Genomic DNA, 25,397 nt, shown 5'->3' on the forward strand with positions numbered 1-25,397 from the left:
ATATATATATATATAATATATATAATATATATATATATATATATATATACATATATATATATATACATATATATATATATGCATATACATATAAGTAATGATATACTGCAATATCTAATAGTGCTCGACTGTGTAGGAGCTGAGTATAAATAATTTATTGGTTGGATTTCTTAACTAAGCTAGTCGTACAGACTGTTCCACCCTACGGCTCATCAGCGACAGATTTAAGAACACAATTTTTTGAGACAGAATGAAGTGTACAGAGCATGTACACTAGGGTATAACATTGGGTTGACAGAGCATGCATTTCTATTAAGCGTTGTTGAATGGGGTTACTGAATTACATGTGTATTGTTGATTACATTTCAATTCAATTCAAATGAAACATTTATATTCTTCCATGTCTTTACATTTTTCGTAAACATAAATTCATACATAAATCAATTTGTTATAAAAATATAAATATGTACATATTGGGTTTAAGGAAGAAGGCGTATACCCTAAAAGCTGAGGCTTGTGGCGGGATACGCCTGTAGACATGCATACAATACAATAAACAATGCAAAGGAAAGGGCAGAGAAAAGAAAAGGAAAGGGAACAAGAGAGGGAGACGTGAGCGGGGAGGCGGGCATGAATTACTAAATAAAATAGAAGTGGTACTTAGGGGTCATTACTACATGGTTACAAGTGAGGGGGGAGGCTGGTGGGGCTATCCATATCCCGCAACTGGGAACTTTTTCTTATGTCTACAGGTTCAGTTCGAGAGTTCAAATTGTTGGGGTTTTTTTGCGGTGATGATGATCAAGTAATTTTCCCATAGGCAGAGGTTGCAGCGTTTTGTGAGTGGAGAGTAGGGTTGTCCATGGCGTACGATTCTCGAGGTTATCTTGTGGGGTGTGCCTTCATTTTACAGTTTCCAAATATGCTTACTGAGCTCTGTGCTGTGCCTCTTCTCTTTATCTTTAAATGATGCTTTGTGAGATGCATGTGTGGTTTTGAATGTGGTGGTGGTCAGTCCGATGTAGGATTTTTCGTCGTGGGGGTGGTAACTTTGGCTTCGTAGATCACGTTTTTTGTTGTGCATTTTCCTGGTAGAGGGCAGTCTTCTGTTTTCCGGCAGTTGCACTTTTCGGTTTCTCGGCTTTTTTCTGTATTCGATACTTTGTTGTTGTGTGCCTTTATGGATTTGCCCATGTTATCCATGCAGCTGTAGCTTATTTTTAGGGTGTTTCTGTTGCAGATTTGATGGAGTTCATGTTCCTTGGGGAAGTGTTGGTCCACCAGGGCCAGAAATCTTTTCCCGATGTTCGTGTTGACATTTTGGCTCTTTGGCGGGTTGAACCAGGTTATCGTTCTTTTCCTTTTCTGTTGGTGTGGCCTTGGATCCGTGTTGTTCTTGGGGTTGTAGGAGAGGGTAGCATTGTGGCCGGCTTCGTTCAGGGCTTTTTCGTATTCCAGTTTGGCATTGTTGAATATTTCCTCGCTGTTTGAAATATTGGATAGTCGCGTTTCTATGGATTTGGGTATTCTTTTGGTGATGCTGGGTGGTTGATTGGATTCAACATGAACGAACGTAGGGGTGTTTCCTAGTTTTCCGTATGGCTTAAGTTCCATCTTGGTCAGGTCGAAAGTGACATCGAGGAAGTCGGTGACTGTTGCATTAGCTGTGGCTGTGATTTGGAGGCCTAGTTGTTGAAATTGGTCGCAGAGCCGTTTTTTATGCGTTCAGCTATGGCTGGTGGTTTGCTGATTACGGCTAATCTGTCGTCTCTGTAGAGGCTGTTGTTTTCTTTGGGTATGATGCACACACACACACACACACACACACACACACACACACACACACACATATATATATATATATATATATATATATATATATATTGTTACGATACTCCAACAAATAATAAAATAATTTGAAATTTAGATTTAATTTTCTTTTTTATTACAGGAAATATAACACCCAAAAACTAATAAAACATGAATAAATATATATTGGTCTTACATGTACATCTTTTGAAGTGCTAGAGGTAAAATTCTGAAGTGATGATGCTATATCCAAGTAATAATCCAAGTTAGTTGGATAAATGAAAGTTCACAATTATGGTGATGATGAAACTCATGTTGAAGCACGATGAAACAGGAGTCACCGTATCGAGTTGGAATGTCCATGAAGACGATGTCGATGATGATTAACAGTCAATTTCAGCAATCCATTGGTTGAAAAGCGTTCATTAAACAGGTTGATGATCTCGATGAGAACTGAGAATTCCTCTCTCAAAATAACTGCAAACAGTTCATTGATGGCGTGCAAATAATTCCACAGAAGATAAATATTCCAGGTGGAAATAAACTCTGCTCTGACATAAAGTCTGACGTGAAACTTTGAGTTCTGATCTGATCTCATGAAGCGATCTGGTATCATATGATGATCCTTGAAGAAACTGCCACCTTATATCATGTATATATACACATTTCAACTATTCTAGATCCTTCCGGTATTCACTATTCTAGAGGCTTCTAGTATTCACTATTATGGAAGGTTCTAGAATTGTCTACATTTTGTCATTCAGAACATTCTGCCCATTTTCTAGAGCATTCTACATTCTAAAACATTCTTGAGTGAATCAACATGTCAATAACATAGTTAATCCTACTGTTCTTTTCACTGCAGGCTGGCTATTATGTAGCAATCTATTGCCTGCTTTTCCCTATTCAACAATAAAACTGCTTGGCCTTTAGATAGGCGAGGCCTGCATAACAAAAGCTTTTACAAAGACATTCTGGAATGTTCATTATCATAAATTAATGTTATTGCTCTTACAATTCTTCTTATATATAACACCTCCCCCACTGGGGAAAAGAAAGCTTTACCGTAGTAAAGGTTTCTTTAAGATTACTTTTTTTTCTTTAACTTTTCAAAATCATCATGATAAAGCATTTACAATATTGTGTACAAAGGTTTAGTACTAACAAACATATTTAAACAAATGAACATCAAAAAACATTCTCTTCAAATGACACACTTGGTCAAAAGCATGAATAATTTCACTTTTTATACTCTTGAAAGAGCATCAGCAATTACATTATTTTTTCCCTTTATGTGTACAATTTTCAAAGGGAATGGTTGGAGCAATAGGCTCCATCTGTACAGTCGTTGATTCTTTGTTTTGAATTTCTCCAAAAACACAAGAGGATTGTGGTCTGTATAGACTGTAATCTCTCCATTGGTTAGATACACCTCAAACTGCTGAAGGGCAAGTACGAGACTCAGGGCCTCTTTTTCAATAGTTGAGTACTTCTTCTGAAACCGATTGAGTTTCTTAGAGAAGTAGCACACTGGTTTTTCGATGCCTTCTTCATCTTCTTGGAGCAATACTGCTCCTACTCCAACATCACATGCATCAATAGCTACTTTGAATGGCTTTGTGAAGTTTGGAGCTGCCAAAACAGGCTCATTCACCAAAATGGCCTTTAATTTCTCAAATGATCTTTGACATTCGTCAGACCAAAAATACTTCACTTTGCCTTCAGCAGGTTTGTCAGAGGACAATTCTTTCTTAGTTGTTGGAATTGGGAAGTCTAAGATAGCTTGTATCTTGGCTTCTCTTGGTAGCACTTGCCCTTGACCAACCACATGACCAAGATATGTGACCTTTGCCTTGGCAAATTCACTCTTCATCAGATTCACTACTAGATTGGCTTTGTCCAGCCTGTCAAACAGTGCTCGCAAATGATCCAGATGATCATTCCAAGTATCACTGTATACTAGGATGTCGTCTATGTATACGAAACAATTGTCAAGTCCGGCAATCACTTGATTTGTTAACCTTTGGAAGGTTGCTGGTGCATTTTTCATTCCAAAAGGCATGACTTTGCATTGAAATAAGCCTTCAGGTGTAACAAAGGCTGATATCTCTTTGGCTCGGTCAGTCAGTGGCACTTGCCAATATCCTTTAAGCAAGTCTATCTTTGTGATGTAGGCAGAATTTCAAACCCTATCAATACAATCTTCTAACCTAGGAATTGGATACGAGTCAGTCTTAGTTACTGCATTTACCTTTCGGTAATCAATGCAAAATCTCTGAGAGCCGCCTGGCTTTAGAACCATTACAATTGGGGAACTCCAACTACTTTGACTCGGTTCGATTATGTCATTTTCTAACATAAACTGTATTTCCTTATTCACCTTTCTAACTTGCTTGGATTGAGCCTATAAGAATTCTGTTTGATAGGTCTTACATCACCTACGTCTACATCATGTACAGTTAAAGGTGTACGACCTGGTTTGTCTTTACACACATTTTCATAGTCTCTTAACAGGCCAGATATATCTGGCCCGATATATCAGACAGGTATATATACCTGTCTGATCTTCAGGCAGGTGTTTTAATGCCTCATTCATATTTCCTAACATCTCTGAGTTAGACAACTTTACACCACATGGTTCGTTCTTAGATATATCTGTACATGTATAAGACATTTCATTATCTGTCTTTTCATAGCATTCTTCTTTATGTACATCTACATGTTTTTCTTCTTTAACCTGTGTTATACCTATTGGCTGACTAGCCTCTCGCTCAAAATATTCTTTCAACATGTTTACATGACAAACTCTTTGAGACTTTCTTCGATCAGGGGTACTGATCACATAGTTGACATCATTCAGTTTCTTTTTGACTATGTAGGGACCACTAAACCGAGCTTCCAAGGGCTCACCTTGCAAAGGCAACAACACTAACACTTTGTCTCAAAGCTTGAAACTTCGTTCTTTTGCATTTTTGTCAGCGTGAGCTTTCATTTTTCCCTGCGACTCGTTCAAGTTTCCTTAGCCACATTACAAGCTTTTGAGACTTTCTCTAAACTTTGACACATAGTCTAGAAGGTTTACATCATCATCCTGAACCATAAACCTCTCTTTGATAAGCTTTAGGGGACCCCTAACCTCATGACCATAGACCAATTCAAATGGACTAGAACCTGTGGACTCATTAGGGAAATCCCTAGTTGCAAACAGTAGGAATGATATCCCTTTATCCCGGTCATCGGGATAGTCTTCACAATAAGCCCTCATGGTCTTCAGGGTCTGATGAGGACCACTAACTAGGTCACACCTTAAGTCGACCTTATGCAAAAGAAACCGACATGAAATTTGGGCCAATACCTTGAATTAAGACTGTGGCATTCTCTGATCTCTCGGGAGGAAGAGCCAAATCCCCTGGCACCATCAGGGACTGTGCAGCCCCTGTATCCCTAAGGATCACCACTGACCTACCAGCAGCACCAGCCAAACAAGGGGATTTTTCACCATCATACAAAAAGCTTCTAAAGCTTTCATCAACCTGCTTGACTTTATCAGCAAATAGCAGAGAAACACTCTCAACATCTTGATTGGGCTCTGATGGAACAAACTCCATCGAGGGAACACTTGTTTGCTTGACAAAACCCATGTCTTTCTTAACTTTGGTTGGCATTCCAACCAATTTCCAACATGATTCTTTCAAATGTCCCGGTTTATGACAATGAGTACAAATTTTGGAACTACGACTCTCAGACCTTTTGGTTGATTCTGTGGCCCCACTAGCCTGATTCTTGTTAGTGTCTTTGTCCTTGCTTGCATATTTTCCCTCACTAGGTCTATTGTGAGATTCAATGACCCTTTACCTTTCTTTTTCTAATAATTCTTGAAATGAGTGACCTAAAATTCATCAGCTACTATGGCTGCTTTACTGACTTCAGTAACTCTATGGTCATCTAAGTGAGATTTAATGCCAAAAGGAAGACTCTTTTTGAATTCTTCTAGGAGGACAACTTCCCTAAGGTGAACAAAATCTTTGTCAACTTTCAGTGATCTATACCACTTATCGAACATCATCTCTTGTTCCCTAGCAAATTCAACATACGTCTGGCCTGATTGTCTTTGCATGTTCCTAAATTTATGTCTGTACGCTTCTGGTACCAACTCATAATGCATTGATAATTGTTTATTTCACTGTAGCATAGTCACATGATTGCGTTTCAGAGAGCGAAGAATAGACTTTTGCAGCCTTTCCAACAAAAACACTTTGGAGGAGAAGAGTCCAGTATTCCTCGGGCCAATTCAGTCTCTTGGCCACTTTTTCAAATGACACAAAATATGTATCAACTCCCTCTTCATCAAATCTTGGCACAAGGCGAATGTTTTTCACCACATCAAAGCCGTGGGGAGATTTATCTTTAGCGGAGTTAGTATTTGCATGAGCTAGCTCCATTTCTTTAATTTAAACTGGTACTCCAATCTCATTTTCTCCATTTCAATGTTTTCTCTGATTTTCTCTTTCTCCAATTCAATTTTTGCTAGTTGGATCTAAGTATCATCTGAATATTGATAGAAGTTTCAGACTCCTCTGTAAGCTTCATGTGACTAGCTAACAAGTCAATTATCTCTGCCTTCTTTAAACCTGGGGCTAGAGATACACCCAAATGATCACAAACTGTTATCAAATCATCTTTATTCAGTGACTTCAAATGATCATATGACAATTCTGTCATTGCAAGAAATTCTTCCGCATACATTCGTAATTCCGAAGCTTCGTTATTCCGAAGGTTCATATATTCGAAAGTTCGTAATTCCGAAGGTTTGTTAGTCCAAAAACGAAATGAGGTTTGTAATTCCGAAGGTTCTTAGTCCGAAATTGTAATGATTAACAAACCTTATTTCGTTTTCGGACTAACGAGCCTTTGGAACAACGAACCTTATTTCGTTTTCGGATTAACGAACCTTCGGAACATCGATCCTTACTTTGTTTTCTGATTATCGAACCTTCGGAATAACGCCGCAAATGTTCAGATTAACGAACCCTTTTAAGTTTTCAGATTAACGAACATCGAGGTATAGGCAATTTACGTGTTTCGGAATTACGAACCTTCGGAATTACGAAGTGTAACCAATTCTTCAACCTCAAATGTAGCCATGGCGGAATATACAGAAATACAAGCAAGAAATAACACAGTACAGATTTTCTAGAACTTTTCAAAAATTTCCAAAATGTTTTCAATTCAAATTTGCTTTTGTTTCAAATTGACTATCGTCTGAAATTGGCTTTCGTTTCCCGAAAACTGGTTTTAGTTTCAAATTGGCTTCTTGTACAAATTGGCTTTCATTTCCCGGACAAGCCCCCCAATTATTTGTTACGATACTGCAACAAATAACGATGAAATAATTTGAAATTTAGATTTAATTTCCTTTTTTTATTACAGAAATATAACACTCAAAAACTAATAAAACATAAATATATATTGCTCTTACATGTACATCTCTTGAAGTGCTCGAAGGTAAAATTGTGAAGTGGTGATGATATATCCAAGTAATAATCCAAGTTAGTGGGATAAATGAAAGTTCGCAATTATGGCGATGATGAAACTGATGTTGAAGCATGATGAATAACAAGAGTCACTGTATCGAGTTGGAATGTCCGTGAAGACGATGTTGATGATGATTAACAGTCAATTTCAGCAATCCATGGGTTGAAAAGCGTTCATTAAACAGGTTGATGATCTCGATGAGAACTGAGAATTCCTCTCTTCAAATAACTGCAAGCAGTTCATTGATGGCGTGCAAATAATTCCACAGAAGATAAATAATCCAGGAGGAAATAAACTCTGCTCTGACATAAAGTCTGGCGTGAAACTCTGAGTTCTGATCTGATCTGATAAAGCGATCTGGTATCATATGATGATCCTTGAAGAAACTGCCACCTTATATATACACATTTCAACTATTCTAGATCCTTCTAGTATTCGCTATTCTAGAGGCTTCTAGTATTCGCTATTATGGAAGGTTCTAGAATTGTCTACATTTTGTCATTCAGAAAATTCTGCCCATTTTTCTGGAGCATTCTACATTTCTAAAACATTCTTGAATGGCCTCAGTGAATCAACATGTCAATAACATAGTTAATCCTACTGTTTTTTTCACTGCAGGCTGGCTATTGTGTAGCAATCTATTGTCGGCTTTTCCCTATTTAGATTTGTTTTTAGATGTTATTTGTTTTCTTTTCTTTCATTCTTTAATTTCTGTTTTCCCTTTCAATTCTTTTCCCTTATTCCTTCTTTCCCTTTCTTCCTTCCTTGCTTCTTTCCTGTTTTTCTTCTGTCTTTGTTTCTTTCAAATAATGAAGGAATTCTTCCTTTCTTTCTTTCTCTTTTCCTCAATTTTTCTTACTTTTCTCTTGTCTCTCCTTATGTTTTTTTCTTTTCACACATGTATTCATCTTCCCTTCCTTTATTTTAATTCTTTCTTTCTTTATTAATTTCAAGTAATGACGGAAACCGTTATCTGTCTTTTATTCTTTCTTTCATCTTTTTATTCAAACTTTTTTATTTTAATTTTTCCTTGTTTTTTCTTTCCTCTCATTTCATTTATTGTTTCCTCATATTTTCTCTTTTCTTTCTTCCGCTTCTCCTTTCTTAATATATTTTGTTAACAAGTCTAACGGTAGCTTTTTTGTTGATTTTTTTGGCCTGGCTTGGTCGATCCGATGGTACATAGTGCTTTGTCGATCGTCCCGTATTTAATTTTGTGAAATATGGTCACCCTGGCTGGAACATCTAATTTATTATTTTTCATTTACCGCAGTGAATCTAATCAATCTAATTTAATGCATTAGGTAAACTTTTTTCCTTACGCCTTACGTGGGAGATATGCATGTATCATACAAACTTGTGTTTAAAAAAAATAGGACACAATTGTGATTTAATGTAATGGAGATCAATTCTCTACCTTTTGGGATAAAAGTTTTTTTCTCCATACGTACCCATTCCTCTCCCTTCAGCGTGAACTATACACCTAATCCCATCTCCTTATGAACAGTGTAAGAACTAGAAAACATTTGAAACATTCTTCCTTGAGTTTTAACGGGGTGCACAGGGTGGAATTAGGAAAGAAGAAAGAAAGGCATATCAACAACAACAACAAAGAATTAAAATAGATTAAAAACATTAATAAGCAGACTTGATTTTTTTTGTAAATCAAACTTGACAAGTTATTAAAGTGAATGTTAACAAACATTAATGACAAACTTAAAATAAAACAGAATTATCAAGGGCATTTGCGAATTCTCGTTATGTTAAAACAAACGTGCGGTCAATATTGGGATCGTCAATTCGTTGACATGGTTGATAAAACCCTAATAAAGGGAATGAAAGGTACGTGAAAACTAATACTAGTATGACCAAGATCATACAAAGTAGACGTGCAAAAAGCGAACACCAGCAAAACTGGTTGTGCTCATCGATTTTTTTATTTGATTCTCTTGTTATTGTCAGCAGTCTGAGAGAGTCTTGCTCCCCGCCAACACCTTTGATCTTCTTTGATCACATCCGCTTCCCAATTTATGACAGGATGTTCATAGTAATGGGGGGGGGGGGATTAATTTGTTGATGCGTTAACAATAATAAATGAGGATATTCTTTTCATTTCGGTTCAATTCCGTTCAAATCGGGTCTCTAAAACCCTAACCCTATAAAAGTATAAATTTACCTCAATGTAACAAATGGAACAGATTTATCTCTTTGCTAAAACATCTGATTACATTACCTGCTCTCTATTGCGGTTTTTAAGTTACATTGGTAGATATTCGAATTTAGAAGAGATGGAAGTGGTGAAAATAATAAAGGAGAAGAAGGAAGAGGATGAGAAAATGAAGAGGGGTTCCAGCTTCATGATGAGAACAATGCATATATTTCGCGCAATTTTATTCAAAATTATAGATAGGATTAAAACGAATATTAACATCCCTGATACACCTACATGATGATAATAACACGAATAGTTGACGTCGAAGTAAAGATTAAAACTATCATATTTACGAACTGCGGTTTTATATTGATAGATAAGTCGGACATCAATTAAAGTTATAAAAAAATATTTATTTTATTTCAGTAAAGCAAAATTTTCTTTCGAAATATATTTTGTATATATGAATTGGAAATGACAGAACCAAGTCACAACTTGGTATAATACAGAATTCAGTTTTATATGGCATCTAAAAATAATACATGACATTTGTAAAGCGCACTTTCCATCTTGATTGGATGCTCAATGCGCTTCAAAGCAAGGCAACGAAAGCTATTTACATAATATATCTATTAAAAAAAATTCTAGAACATTTAGCTGTAATGTTTAAACACAAACCCAAGTAAAACAATGTGTTTTCGAAAGCTACTATGACGTAGTGTGTGGAATGGGTACTTACGAGTTAATTATCACTTGCCGACAAAGCAAGAATGGAGCTATACAAACCATTCTTTTCTTTTGTTAAGAGTTTCGGTGGGTGCTCACGCAAACGCTAACTATCAAACCTAACAATTCTTTTCGGGGAACAAATGAGTTAGTCCAGCCAAGTTAAAGAATGAAAGCCCCGTCCCGGTTCACCTCTATATAGTCGAAAATCCATTTAATCATCACGCGTGAGCATTACTGAGTAAAACAAGTTTTATAACTAAGTACTGCAGGACTATAGGGTATCCATATTACCATCAAACAATAAGCCCCCTCTATTTTCTCTTTCTCCCCTTTCACCTTCTCTCACTTTTTCTATTTTCCTTTTGATTTTCCCTCCATCCCTTCCTTTTTTCCTTTTGGTCTTTTTCTTTCATTTTTCTTTCTTCTTCTTTGTTGAATGAGCGGTTGTTAATTCGGGACAAGTTTTTAATTGATGCAACGAGAGCAGGAAATTGTGAGCGTGGAGAGAGAAAGTAATTACAAGATTGAGCGCAAGAATGTTAAATACTTGTCATCAGCGTATAAGTGGGCAGATGCGAGTTACTAAAGTATTTTCTGACATGAAAAACTGGACAATTTCCCCCAAAAATCCCGTTTTCTCTCTTTTCCTCTACTTATTCTTAAGTCCCACTTCTTTTGTCCCCTGTACTTCTTACCTTTCCCTGCACCCTTCTTTCTCTTCCCTCCGCTTTTTTACTCCATTTTATCATGTCTCCCTTCTTCCTTTGATTTAATTTCCCCCTCCTTATTCTTCTCTCTTTCTCATGCTGTCCTTCTTCCTTTTCTTCCTTTGTCTCTTTTTCTCCCCTTCGATTTTCAATCTATTTTCCTTTTCTCCTTTTCCCTCTTTTCTTTCTGTCTCACCTTCCCTTTTTTCATCCCCTCTGTTTTCTTCTCCATTTCACCCTTTCCTTATTTCTTTTCTTTACCCCCTCTCCCTCTTTCTCCTCTTCGCCCCCCCCCCCTCCCTCTATTTTCTCTTTCTCCCCTTTCCCCTTCTCTCACTTTTTCTATTTCCCTTATATCTTTCCTTCTCGTCTTCAATCAATCCCTTCCTTTTCGCCTTTTTCTTTCATTTTGTTTTCTTCTCCCTTTTATCTACATTTCGTAGATTCCCGCCTGAAAGGGATGTCAGGGTATATATAAAAAAAAAGGATGACCATGCAGGGAAAGAATAGAGTAAATAGTTCTAGGACGACCAACTCTGGAATGTAGGGTCAACATCGACAAATACCTGCTCCTTTGTCAGAAACTCATTTATGATTACGACTAACCATGTCAGTGAATGAAATTACGGACACCACGGGAAGAATATTCAAAGGAAAGGACCCTTTACGCTGGTGCCAGTGTGTAATCGAACACAATAAGTCATTCGGTGAAAAAGCCTAAAATCCCAGTTATCAACTCAAATTTTGTAATTTTCATAACAGATTTTATCCACGATAAATGATCGAAAACTTATGCTTAATATGAAATAAAAAAATCACATGCAGTCTTGAACGAATGTGTCAAATCAGACCTCTTCTTTCGACCAAGAATGCACGGCCGAACATCCTACCCTAGGATGGCCGCGGGCACTTCCCTCGGGCGCTCCCCTAGGGCACTCATGTCCTAGGGGAGCGGACGCGGGCGTCTTCCTCGTCCGCTTCCCTCACATGTCCGCTACGGGATACCGCGCTCACCCTAGGGGGCACTGTTACGTTTCCCGCGGCCGGCACTTTATATAACAATATATATATATATATATATATATATATATATATATATATATATATATATATATATATATATATATTGTCAGGAGTATATAGTTTGTATATACTCCTGAAGAAGACGGAGGTCCGTCGAAAATTTGAGTAAATAAAAACTATATTGGCATTGAACGCATTACCTTTTATCTTCAGCATATTTTGTTACTTGTCTATTAGAGAAGCCAATACGTGAAACTTTAAGATATATATATATATATATATATATATATATGAATAAATATATATATATAGAGAGAGAGAGAGAGAGTGAAATACGAGCTGTGATTGGCTAAGTAGGTACCACTTGACCTCCCTTCAAAAAGTTGTATTGTACAATATAACAGTCGATTTTTGGAGTGTAAATCCAAAGACCTTATAGCATGTTAATTGAATGGGGAGAATGTCGACTGATGGCAATGCACATTAGCCAGTGTAACCCCTGCGCGTCTGCATTTAGTAAGTGCATGCGATGCGTTGAATCTTATTTCTAAGGTGACGTCACCTTTTCCTGACACGTGCCAATACCACTCACTACTTACCATTTAAATTATCAAACTAATTTTGGATTCTCAAAAGGGGGGGGGGGGGTCACTCCTCCCTTCCCCTGGATCCACCAGTGGTCCCAAACGATACTTGTCACGAGAGTCACACTCTTGTGTCACGTGACTTTCATTTTTAAATGGCAATCGAATCAAAACTAAAAATCAGGCGTTTATGAATATTTAAAAATAATAACATAATAGTTCCCTATATTTCAAAATACTCTCCAAAAATGTTATCACAATCTGGCGAGTTTCTTCTGAGGAAATAACAGACTAATAACAGTTAAGGTCAGGAATCTTCATAGTGTCACGTCATGCAAGTCACAACAACCAAATTGAAATAAGTCCTACAAAAACGACATTAAATTCCTTTTTTTTTACAATGTGTATCATCAATACTTTGATTGGTATAAATACTAAAAACAAGTCTGCAAGATACGATTTTCAAGTAATTAACCTTAAGAAGTGGAACTTTTGTGTAAATGTCACTGGCGCAAACCGATTTCTGTGAATGTTTCAATATTGGACAGTTCTCACACAAGCATGGCATTCTGAGAAAATATACCTTTATCTAATTTGATGTATTTCATTCAATTTGGGAAACTTTGTTTTCAAAGGTTAAACGTGTTATCAATATGAAATACACATAACGTCAACGATATGCTCACAGATGTGTACATATACATGTACATTTGTGCCCAAAAGATAGTCAACCCCACCACAAAATGCACACATTCATGCCGAGTGTTGCACGTAGACAACAATACAATGTTTAAAGAACCTAGATTGACTCTTATATTTTATCACCCGACATATACCTTGGTCACATTTGTTCTACAGCGGCCGTACGGCGAGTCGAAAACAGTCGTTTTATTCATTTTTATTCAAACCACCTACATGTTAAAACGGCCGTTCTCAACTCGCCGTACGGCCGCCGTAGAACAAATGTGACCAAGATATTAACAATTAAATTTCTAAAACATGGCAGAACAATCTACATTTTAAAATATGTTCATTTCCTGGTGGGGTTCACTAAATTTGTAACACCACTATACAGATATTATACTAACGAAATCCTACAAAAAAGTATGAACTTACTGCATGACAATTCATCTTCATAATTGCTGCAGTCATACCTTCCATCACACAGTCTACTATGAGGAATTCCGATATGGGGATTTCCCGGGCAGGTATACAAGTCTGATTTGAGAGAAAAAGATTGATTGAGACATTAAAATCAATAAATCACTTAACGTCGTTGTTTTCTACAGACCTAGATTTTTTTTTTCTAATACATCCGCCAGGTAGGCTATTGATGAAACTACAAGCAACAATGTGTATGAGCTCTCTCTCTCACACACCCACACCCAACCACACACGACCCTTAAAAACATTTTGCAATTCAATGTGGTGACTCTCGCCTTTCAAACAGGGGGTCGTGGGTTCAAATCCTAGCTATGGTGTGTTTTCCTTCATCAAGAAATTTATCCACACTGTGTTGCACTCAACCCAAATGAGGTAAATGGGTACCGGCAGGAATAATTCCTCAAAAAGCTGTGTGCACCTGAAACGGTATCCTAGCTTAGCCGGGTAATAATAATCCTGATAGTAGCAGGGCCCGCTGGGAGAACAATTTTCAGAACTGCGGGGGCTACCCTGAGTAAATATGCCATTATTACCATCCTCATCATCGTTATTTTCACTGTATACCAAAATTGGGTCATTAAAATTGTACACCATTTAACACATCATACAACTTGTCAATTCATGTTGATGGCAAATGTACAAAGACGGTTAAATTATCAAACTTGAACTGGATTAGTCGTAATCAATTGTGGAGGATTCAAAATTAAATATGGCTTTTGTTGTGCTTTAATCACTGCTTAACGAAAAGACGTGATGACCACACTTTTTATTGCTATCATTGCATCTATTTGAAAGAACTTTGAATAAATATAGTTTGCATCCTGGAAAGCAGGGGTGTGCGTGCCGTGTTCAGAGTGCAAATAGTCTTTTTAAAACTAAATTTAAAAGTAAATGACTAATGAGCCCAAATATATTTTTTGCATTGAGAGGTAAATTTAATGCGAATAATAATTTCTATCATCGAAAAGGACGTGAAAGACCACAAATAAGGAAATCTTTATGAAATAAATATGAGATAAAATTTAATGCGAATAATGATTTCTATCAACGAAAAGGACGTGAAAGACCACAAATAAGGAAATCTTTATGAAAAGCTTACAGTTTCATTGCTGTAAGAAATCAATCCTTCACTGAACCAAGGTGAGGTGAAAAGGGTACCAGCGGACAATTTCCTAAAAAGCTGTGTGAACATCGGTATCGGTAACCTAGTAGCTTAGTCGGGGTAATGTATATGAGCACCTTGAGTGCTCAACGAGTTGGATATATGCAAAACTAAAATACCTTATAATGATCATCATTATTATAAGGATTCTAGAATGATACACTACTTACCTGGTATATCAACCGAAGTGACATTGAATTCCATAGACCCATACGCATGATGAACACCACCAACGATTGCAGTCCATATTTCATTCGTCGTCACATACACATCATAGTCATTGTAGAAATAATGGTAGTTACTGGTCGAGGACCATTGATAGATTGGACTTGAGTTGGTCTGTGTACCAATTGCAATACGAGCTCCGTACCCATCCCAGTATTCGGAGGAACTGAAATGCACTCGGAATCCCAATGTTGAATTTGTACGAAGTATCGTAGTATTATATGATCTACGTGCAGCATTTACAATCTTTATGCCAAACGATTCTCCTTCATCCAAAACTACGTCTGCATGATCTTTAAAATACGAACAAAAACAACATCAGTCACTACTTGGGGAAAAATAACTAGATAACATTATCAGATTATGTATATTTTTACATTAACATTATGGGGATAACAATCCCGGTGATTTCCTTGACCCCCATTGAGGGTTTCGTGAGGCACACCCCCATCAAAAAAATAATTTGAATGCCCCCCCGGAATACAATGTATGAGGGTAGGCAAAAAGTGAAGAGCATCAGATAATCTTTTGATTCGACAAATAGTCCAGGATAGGCCCCATAGAAAATTGACCAAACCTTGTTTTTTATATATACAATATTTTTTGATGGTTTCTCGTCAATTCGAGGGTGCTGATTATGAATCTGGATGATGCCACTCGTGTAACCTTGAGCATTTTCCACAAATTGGCAAAATCCTATATGGCCGCCAAAATGTGCAAATTACTCATGAAACTCATAAAATTGTCCACACAATGGCTGTGAAATGCATGAAATTGTATGGCAGGAGTGAACTACAATCTTAAAAAATAATTTTTGACGAAATATTTATTTTCCTGATATTCAAAATGGCCACCATAGGCCATTGTATACACTATCATGTACAATACAAATAGGGAAAACTGATTTACAGTTAATGTCGATGGCGGCCATTTTGAAAGTCGAAATACAGTTTTTAACACAAACTTGAAACCCGAATGATATATTTCGTTAGAAAATACGTTTTTAGACAGTATCCAATTAATTTATCACATATATATGCATTTTAGCGCTCACTCTTGTGATTTCCTTTCTCCCATTTCTCATTGTGCATTATACTTTTAGGGCCTTTGGCAGCCATTTTGAATATCAAAATACAACATTCACCACAAACATGGCATATGAATAATATATTTCGTTAATAATTATGTTTATAGTCAGTATATCCATGATGTATTCGTAAAAAAATATGTATTACATGCCCTCATGTAGAAAGAACACATGATCTATGGATAGATGTGATAAAAGAGGCAATTCAAGTGAAATATATACTAAAGTAATGGGGAGAGTTGTTCACAAGTGACATCACACATCTATGTCGCATTGCCAATTTGCTATCTCCATAGCATTAGTGATTGCAATATTCAGATGCTCATAACTTTCTCATTATTTGTCCGATTTTTCTCAAACTTTCGTTGATCTGTTTCTTTGATTTTTCTGTTTTAACCCAAGCTATCTTGTTCCAATGGTTTCATTCTCCTTTAAGAAAAAAGGGGGATAAGAATGATAACGACATCAGCACTAATGCTAATAATAGTAAATATATTAAGAACAATAACGATGGTTACAATAACATGCATAAGAATGACCATAATGAATATTAATTTGTTTTCTTATAGCAATCAGTATTTCTTGAATACTTACCGCAAGACATTTCATCCGAATAATCATCGCATTGATAAAATCCGTCACAGATATCTTCTTGAGAAATCACCAGATTCGTGTGGGCACAGGAACTCAGACCTATGTAAAAATTGATATAGGTCAATTACAAACATTTTCATAAACACAATTGCTGGCGACATTACTAGAATACTTTAGATAAGAAATCGAACATTTTCAAATTTTTCTGTATTTCTAGGTATGTTTCCCTTTCACATTTCGATTCCCTTCTTTGTCTTCAAGCCTTATTAACTGGGGGATTAATCTGAACCCACATCCCCCCCTCGAATAATTTTGTTACTATGCTACCGCGCCGTATCTTTTGACCGTACCGTTCACTGTCTTTTTACTTTCAAATCTTGAGCGATTTGAAGTTACGCAATAATTTGTAAGCCCAAGTTTTCCAAAAATTGCTAGAAAAATTCGCATTCCACTGACTATTCAAAGTAAGTTCAATGCACAGACGTTTATGAAAATATTCAATTATCTATTTTAAAGATATACAAAAAATTGTTTGAAAATTTAACAATACAGTCTTAAATTCTATATCCGGCAGTACACACTTGCATGTCTTCGCTGCAAACGCACAATCTACGGCCGACATCTTAAGGGAGATCAACCCCCCCCCCCCCACCCCGTAAAAGCCTGGTCTGCAATAGTCCAGTTAAATTGGGGTTAACTTCAAGTTCCATCATCGCTCGTTCTGTATTCAACTATCCTTCTATTGTCATATGTGAACAATTATTTATTTCCTAAATTCTAGCCCTTGTTTTTGTAGCCCCCTCCCCTTCTACAATTCTTATATCATGTAAATCTTTTCATAGCTGATGTGTAATATATTACAATCCTGAAATAGTGAAAAGAATATCGTAAAACAAAATATTCATTGACTTTGACTGTTCAGTTTTTCTTGTGAAATTTGCCAATTGTCAATGCTTATTAAACCTCCGATACGTACTATTCATTCTGACAGTGCCCACTTCAATCTCGCCATGGCTGTAAAAGTAGTTTGAGCCATATCTCCAAATACCGCTGATTGATATCCACATCTCACTGGAATCCACATGAACATCGTCCTCGGAAGAAGTAAAAGCACGAAGCGTTTTCACGATCGATCGGCTGTTAGCATTACCATATCCGGTGCCTATCTGAATGATATCGTCGCATTCTCTATAACTATAGTAATTATAGCAATCAAGGTAGATATCCAAAAACCTTATTCGAAATCCATTTGAAGCATTTGCCATGAAAAGTGATACATTGTAGGACTCTGCTTTGATATCGGAAAAGGCTATTGTGTAACTTTCGTTTTCAAGGAGAAAAATGGATGGATGACCTGTTGAATATGAGAAGAATAAACACAATACTATCAACGATAATAATAGGCCCTAATATCAAAACAGTGATAATAATCGCAATACTATTACCGATAATTAGTATTGACAATGACAATGATATCAATAATAATAGCGATACTACTACCATTGGTGATGATAATTATCGTAATACAATAATAAACATCAGCATGGAGATTTTGATATTATAAAAGTAAAAATATTCATAACAATGATGATAAATTAATGGGGTGTATTCCCGAAATAGAAAGAAATGAATATTATTTTTACATCTTATTGGATTACATATTTACCATTTGTTCTAAATCAAACAAATGAAATTAAAGTAAGGAAGTGATGATGGCTGATGTTAAAAGATCTTCGAGGGAAACGGAAACGCAGCTAATAACAGCATATTACGTTATTAATGAGAGCATAGAAGAATTCGTTGGAGACATTACACAGGACTATTATCTTTATAGTATCAAATAAGTACCGGGAATAATTCATATACCTAATGAAATTTGCGGATTGAATATCGGTAAAATTAGTGAATTATAAAATTATTCTAATACCACATCTATTGAAAGAAACATATGAGAGATACCTTAGTATTTCCAAATAGACCGATTTTGCTGTCAGATAAGATATTTGTTTAGTCATAACCTGTTACAAGTTCAACAATTACAATTATCTATAAGTTGTAAAAATGAATAAGGTTCTAAATATCAAAAGAGTAAAATATCACAAGTAAAATTGGTCAGGGCTAAGATTGTGGAGGTAGGGGTAAATACGTAAGATTTTTTAGAGGTTAAGTTCTAATGAGGTAAAAGTGCAGTTGTAAACCTGTCAGAAGTAAACGGTTAAGTTAGATGTGAGATTGTTACACTCTTCAAATATTGGGCAACATAATGTCCACACAATTGGTTAAAGATATATCCAACTCTGGGTAGTTTCAACCAATATTGTGTAGTTTTCACCCAAAGCACACATTATTGGTTAAAACTACCCAGAATTTGATAAAGTTTTAACCAATTGTTGTGTGGACAGTATGTTGCCCAACATTTTTAATAGGTAAATGTGGTCGGAGGTTTTTTTTTAACCTCTTCTCCCCCTCGGTCTGTCATTTTCAAAATCTGACGTTTCCTCCCTTACACATTTATATCAAGTATTCATTCGGTCTTTCCGGACACCTCTCTTCAGACATTTCTGCCACTCAATTTTACCTCTTTAAGATTTTACTTCGAACATTTTATCTCTGAAGTTTTCAACATAATACATTTTGGCAAGTGTTTTATTTCAGTCTGATATGACGGAGCGAGCAGTTAGAATGGTCGCATATAGAAGGGCCCAAAAATCCCGCATTATCAATTATTTGTGGACAGTCAAGTAGTTCCGACATCTTCAAAATGAAAAAAGAAAGAAAATCTCACTGCACTCTTCTTCATCGGCAAAGTCTGGACACGTAAATACTTCATCGCATCGGTCATTACTTGAGAAAGACAGGCCAGTCATTCCGCATTCCTGTAGATCTGTTGTGAATGTAAATACACACAAAAATAGAAATCACATCCAGGATTACTTACGAATACATATATTTTCCCGTATTATATATAGTACTAATATAAGATTTTTATAGCGCACGTTCCACCTTGTTAGGTGCTTAAGGCGCTCCTATATTATCCCGGCTAAGCTAGTCTACAGATTTCGATGCTCACAGCTTTTTTGAGGAATTACTTCCTGCCAGTACCCATTTGCTTTTTTATTATTTAAATAAGAACATTATGGATGTGACCGGAATATCATCTATGCCAATCATGGTCACCAATGGTTAAGAAAACTTGAACCAGGACCAGGATGAAGTACACTGTGTAACATTTCGGACATTTTTTCCAGATTGTTTTAGAATAAGAAGATTTCATGGAATTACGCAAACCACCTGATCATATAATAATTTTCATAATTTTTAATGGCAAAAATAAATAAACATAAATATACTTACTGGACCTGTCAATTGCAGTGACCTTGAGATTGATGTCACTATTGTCATAACTATAGTCATATGAGTCGTAACCCTCATAAGAGTCATAATAGTTCCCGTAGTAGTTGTAGTCCTTATGACCAACAATAGCAATCCAAATCACATTTGATCCTAGGTATATATCATGATGGTATGGAGTATGTCCATGGAATGTTCTAATGGCCGATTTGACGTCATTTCCGGTTCCTATTAGTATTGTTTCCTCACTGTTTTGACGATGATCCTCTTGGAACTCGAGTCGAAATATTGCAGTCGCGTTTGTGCTTAGAACAGATATACCAAAATGCCCGCTGTCCACGAAATAAGGGGTGATGAAAGTAGACTGGCCAGAGGCTAAAAACCTTGCTGAGTGATCTATTGTTAAGAAATAGATAATTTCCAATCAATGATCCGCTATATATTCTCAGATTGGATCGAGGATTGTACCCATGGGGGACTCAGATCATACTGCCAATTGTAAACTCTAAAAGGGCCATCAAGCAAAAGGTGGAGCCTCGTTGTTCAAGCTCGGCAAGATAACCGTGTTGAGGGCAATCTGCCTTCAAGTTATTGACAATGTACAAGCTTTCCACTTGAAAATTTTGGACTTGTTCAAAGTATTCGTCCAAGCTAAGAAATGCCCCTTATTGGAAGTGTGTTTGGAATGGTATGAAGCGCACATCAGCGCCCTGTCTTAAAAAGAGTTACAATTGATCCGAACCACTGTGGAAAGCCAGCAACGTCAACAACTGAAATGCGTTTTGCTCAAAATATTTTTCGATATGTATATTCATTTATACATTCATAGTTTTCTTGAAAATTTAGTTGCTTCTCTTAGTTTACAAAAGGACATTACAAGATTATGACATTAACGGATTTCCATATAATTGAGGTTGACCGAATCATTCGTAACTCTTTGAAAGACAGGGCCCAGCCATCCATAAAGTTAAGGCTTTGTCTTCCCTATGTTTCAAAATATTACAGGACATGTTCACGTTAGTGCCGGTGAACCATCATTGGGGGAACAGTACTGAATCATTATTTATATACTTACTGCACGCTAATTCATCCTCAAAATGATCACAGTGGTAAAATCCATCGCAAAGGGCCGATGTTGGAACAAATTTGTCAGAAATCGAACATCTATATAAAGCTATGAAAAGATGACACAGAAAAAAAATGAACAGTTACTCACTTGTGCAATTTTTATTCAGCCTGGTTTACTTTGAACTTGTGTTTGCACTTTTAGAGCAAAGATAAATTTCAAACAAGGCTTTTAAAAACATTTACAAATATTGTTCAAGTTTTATAAATTGATAGTAAAATTGAACACTTCTATTTATTATTGTTTTAAAGAATAATATAAGTGATACTTGTGAAAGCCGTTTATGGATTAAGTGCATCAGAGACAATCGACATAAAACGTTAAGATTTTAAAATCACTTACTGGAAAGATCAGTAGATATTATCTCAGCATATACTTCAAGGTTGTAGTATTCCATGCCTCCTATGATCACAATCCACATATCACTGCTCTCTACGTAAACATCACTGGGACAGCAATGTCTATATCCATCGATGGTTGTGATGACAGACTGTAGATCAGACGGATCAGTACCTTTCCCTATCTGGATTTGTTCGTCATAATAGAGATATAAATCCCTGAATATAATTTGAAATCCATTCGTAGCATCCGTTTGCAAAAGGTGAGTATCGTATGATCGTCTGCGCGTTGTGTTGTGTGTGTAGATAAAATATGACTCACCTTTTTGTAGAAAGCTTGCGGGATATTCTGTGAAAAATAAAATCATTTAAAATGATTTAAAATAATGTAGCAGAAGGAACATAAAAATAGATGTGATCACAAACAATGTATAATCTGTAATAAATGGAGCGTTGTGGCCCAGTGGATTAGTCTCCGGACTTTGAATCAGAAGGTCGTGGGTTCGAATCCCAACCATGGCGTAATGTCCTTCAGCAAGAAATTGATCCACAATGTGCTGCACTCAACCCAGGTGAGGTAAATGGGTACCTGGCAGGAATGTATTCCTTGAAACGCAGCGCGCGTTACAGCTGCACTGCTAAAGCCAGGGTAATTATGCTGCATATACTGTAGAGCGCTTAGAGACTTCTGACAAAGTAAGTATTAAGCGCTTTATAAGCAAGTATAATAATTATTATTATTATAAATCATACGATTGGAAGACAGCTTACGCAGTTAAATAGTAACATGTACATGTATATCTGGGTTTACTTTGAGCAAGATAGTAATGTTTTACAATAAATAATAAAGACCACACAGAATGTGATTATGGTTGCATGGGTGAGAGCTTGTAAGATCTAAACAGAACAGGGAGGGTGTGGGGTGGAATGTAGTGGAACGCCTAGGTAACATTAAATGTCAAGTTCACCCCAGAAAATGTTGATTTGATTCATTAAATGAGACAAGCATAACACTGAAAATTCAATCACAATCGGATGTATAATTCTATAAAAAAGGGTTTTTACATTTTAAAGTTTCGTTTATTTTCCACAAAAGAGATGTATTTACAATTAAGTGTATGGGGCTGGATGTGTGTAGAGCATGTGTGCGTGAAAAAAATACTGTTACAAAGGGTGGGTGCTGTTTGATGAGATTGTGTGTTATTACATTGCAAAAGAAAAGGGCCTTGTACTTTTTCGAGAAATTATGTGTGTGTGTGTGTTTAGAATATGTCAGAGGACTATGTACGTTAAATAGGAAGTGTGGGCGTAAATATAAGGAATTTGTGCGTTTCAAATAGATAGTGCGTGTGTTTTATGTGTGTATATGAGTTTAGGATTAGAACATAACGTTGGAGTGTGTGTTTCAATCGATGGAGATACTGGGTTGGTGTATATGCGAGAGTGTGCTGGTGAATATTGCAAAGAACTGTGTGCTACTATAAAAGAATACATAAAAGAAAAGACAAAGGACTATAGGTAGAGAGGTCGTCAGCGTAGGTCCAGAATATGACAAAGTAGTGTATGAGCAAACGGAAAAGAGGGTTCGTGAGAATGGGTTAGTCTGCTGGGCAAACCCTTCACTCGAGTAAAGGGTCTGAATAGCAGCCTTCTCATGCCTTGTGTACTGAAGGCCAAACAGCAAGTTTTGTATGTGCTAGTCTTTGCGTAGAGACATACTTGTTGATCAAAGTTTCAATCAGGGTCTGTGCCTGCAGACTAAGAATGGGTCACCGTAGAAGTATGATATTCCAAAGGAGAGCTGCATTTCACACGAAGTAAGCGTATGTGAGGAATGTGGGTGTAGAAATGTAACAAAGGAGTATGAGTGTTTTAAAGGAAGAGGGTGTGTGTGTGAGTTCGAGTTTAGAATATTTCGGAGGATGTGCGTTTTAAAGAGATGCTTTGGAAACATATTTGTTGAATATTTCAGTAGGGTCTGGGTGTTTTAAAAGTAGAGATAGAGTGTGCGTCTAAAATATTATGAAGGAGTGTCAGTGATTTAAAGGAAGAGATAGAGAGAGTGTATGTGTGTGCGTTTTAAGAAAGAGTATTAGAAAAAAAATTGTGTGTCTAATACGAATTACGCGCACGTATGTGCGCGTTAGGGTAACAATAAGATATAATGGTGAAGTGTGCGCGTGAGGGTAGCAATAAGATATAACGTTGGAATGTGTGCGTGAGGGTAGCAATACAATATAATGTTGAAGTGTGTGTGTTAGGGTATAAATGTAATATAACGTTGAAGTGTGTGCGTGAGGGTATCAATACAATACAACGTTGAAGTGTGTGCGTGAGGGTATCGATACAGTATAACTTTTAAATGTGCGCGTGAGGGTTGCAATAACATACAACGTTTGAGCGTGTGCGTGAGGGTAGCAATAAAATATTACGTTGAAGTTTGTGTGTGAGGGTCGCAATACAATACAACGTTGAAGTGTGGGTAGCAATACAATAAAACGTTGAAGTGTGTGCGTGAGGGTATCAATACAATATAACTTTTAAATGTGTGCGTGAGAGTTGCAATGATATACAACGTTTGAGCGTGTGCGTGAGGGTAGCAATAAAATATTACGTTGAAGTTTGTGTGTGAGGGTCGCAATACAATACAACGTTGAAGTGTGGGTAGCAATACAATAAAACGTTGAAGTGTGTGCGTGAGGGTATCAATACAATATAACGTTGAAATGTGTGGTTGAGGGTTGCAATAAAATACAACGTTGAAGCGTGTGCGAGAGGGTAGCAATGAAATATAACGTTGAAGTGTGTGCGTGAGGGTTGCAATAAAATATAACATTGAAGTGTGTGTGTGAGGGTTGCAATACAATACAACGTTGAAGTGTGGGTAGCAATATAATACAACGTTGAAGTGTGTGCGTGAGGGTAGCAATACAATATAATGTTGAACTGTGTGCGTGAGGGTAGCAATACAATACAACGTTGAATTGTGTGCGAGAGGGTAGCAATACAAAACAACGTTGAAATGTGGGTAGCAATGCAATACAACGGTGAAGTGTGGGTAGCAATACAATACAATTTTTAACTGTGTGCGTGAGGGTAGAAATACGATACAACATTGAAGTGTGTGTTTGCATATGGGTTTAAGTGGGTGTATAATATCATAAAGTGTGTTCATTAAACAAATAGAGTTTAGATGAGGGTGTACAAATAGTATGAAGGAGTATTGGTACATCAAAGGAAGAGAAGGAGCAAGCGTTGGTCTAGAATATAACAAAAGTGTGTATGTATGTGTGCGTTTAAAGGAAGAGATGGGTGTGTGATAGTGGGAGCAGGAACTCTCAAATGAGTACATGCGATCTTAAGTTGAGAGAATAGCGAGGTGTGTGGGTGTAGAAATATTACAAACTGGAACTTGGTTGTTTCTTTTTTTAAGAAATGTGTGTGAGACGTATGGACGTATACATCACGGAGGAATGTGTGCGTTTCAGAGAGTATTTGCGCACAGGTGTAGAATAATCAAAGGGCTGTGGGCGTTTCAAAGGAATTAAGAGAGGGTGGTGTATGTGGGTGTAAAATATTAAGTATATAAAAAAATGAGAGTGTGAGTTTAGAATATTTCAAAGTAGTATGTGCGTTTAAAAGGAAGTAAAACATAATGGCTCGTATTTTGAAGTCGAGTTTAACTTAAACTCAGGTTTATAGTTTAAGTATGAATAGCCAATTGTTACATACATCACTAACAGTAGATATATCATATTTCAGCTCATTTGGCTCTCAAATCATTCATAATTGTCTAGGAAGTATAACTAGA

The 25,397-nt window shown here is 36.6% G+C and overlaps 2 protein-coding genes across 2 annotated transcripts in view; both read right to left on the reverse strand.

Annotated features, from left to right (window-relative positions):
* LOC121423781 overlaps positions 1–16,864 on the reverse strand; it is a 55,852-nt gene extending 38,988 nt beyond the window's left edge. The window contains exons 1-3 of the mRNA XM_041619270.1: positions 16,772–16,864; positions 15,036–15,383; positions 13,656–13,757 (exon numbers count right to left, since the gene is read on the reverse strand). Of these exons, the coding sequence (XP_041475204.1) occupies positions 13,656–13,757; positions 15,036–15,383; positions 16,772–16,781 (460 nt within the window). The 5' untranslated portion in view covers positions 16,782–16,864. The remainder of the gene's footprint in view (positions 1–13,655; positions 13,758–15,035; positions 15,384–16,771) is intronic.
* Positions 16,865–17,526: 662 nt separating this feature from the next.
* LOC121423700 overlaps positions 17,527–25,397 on the reverse strand; it is a 36,589-nt gene continuing 28,718 nt past the window's right edge. Inside the window, exons 8-12 of the mRNA XM_041619127.1 lie at positions 21,591–21,935; positions 21,198–21,296; positions 20,126–20,518; positions 19,557–19,655; positions 17,527–18,125 (exon numbers count right to left, since the gene is read on the reverse strand). Of these exons, the coding sequence (XP_041475061.1) occupies positions 17,719–18,125; positions 19,557–19,655; positions 20,126–20,518; positions 21,198–21,296; positions 21,591–21,935 (1,343 nt within the window). The 3' untranslated portion in view covers positions 17,527–17,718. The remainder of the gene's footprint in view (positions 18,126–19,556; positions 19,656–20,125; positions 20,519–21,197; positions 21,297–21,590; positions 21,936–25,397) is intronic.

The sequence above is a fragment of the Lytechinus variegatus genome, chromosome 11 (assembly GCF_018143015.1).
Source record: "Lytechinus variegatus isolate NC3 chromosome 11, Lvar_3.0, whole genome shotgun sequence".
NCBI lineage: Eukaryota > Metazoa > Echinodermata > Echinoidea > Temnopleuroida > Toxopneustidae > Lytechinus > Lytechinus variegatus.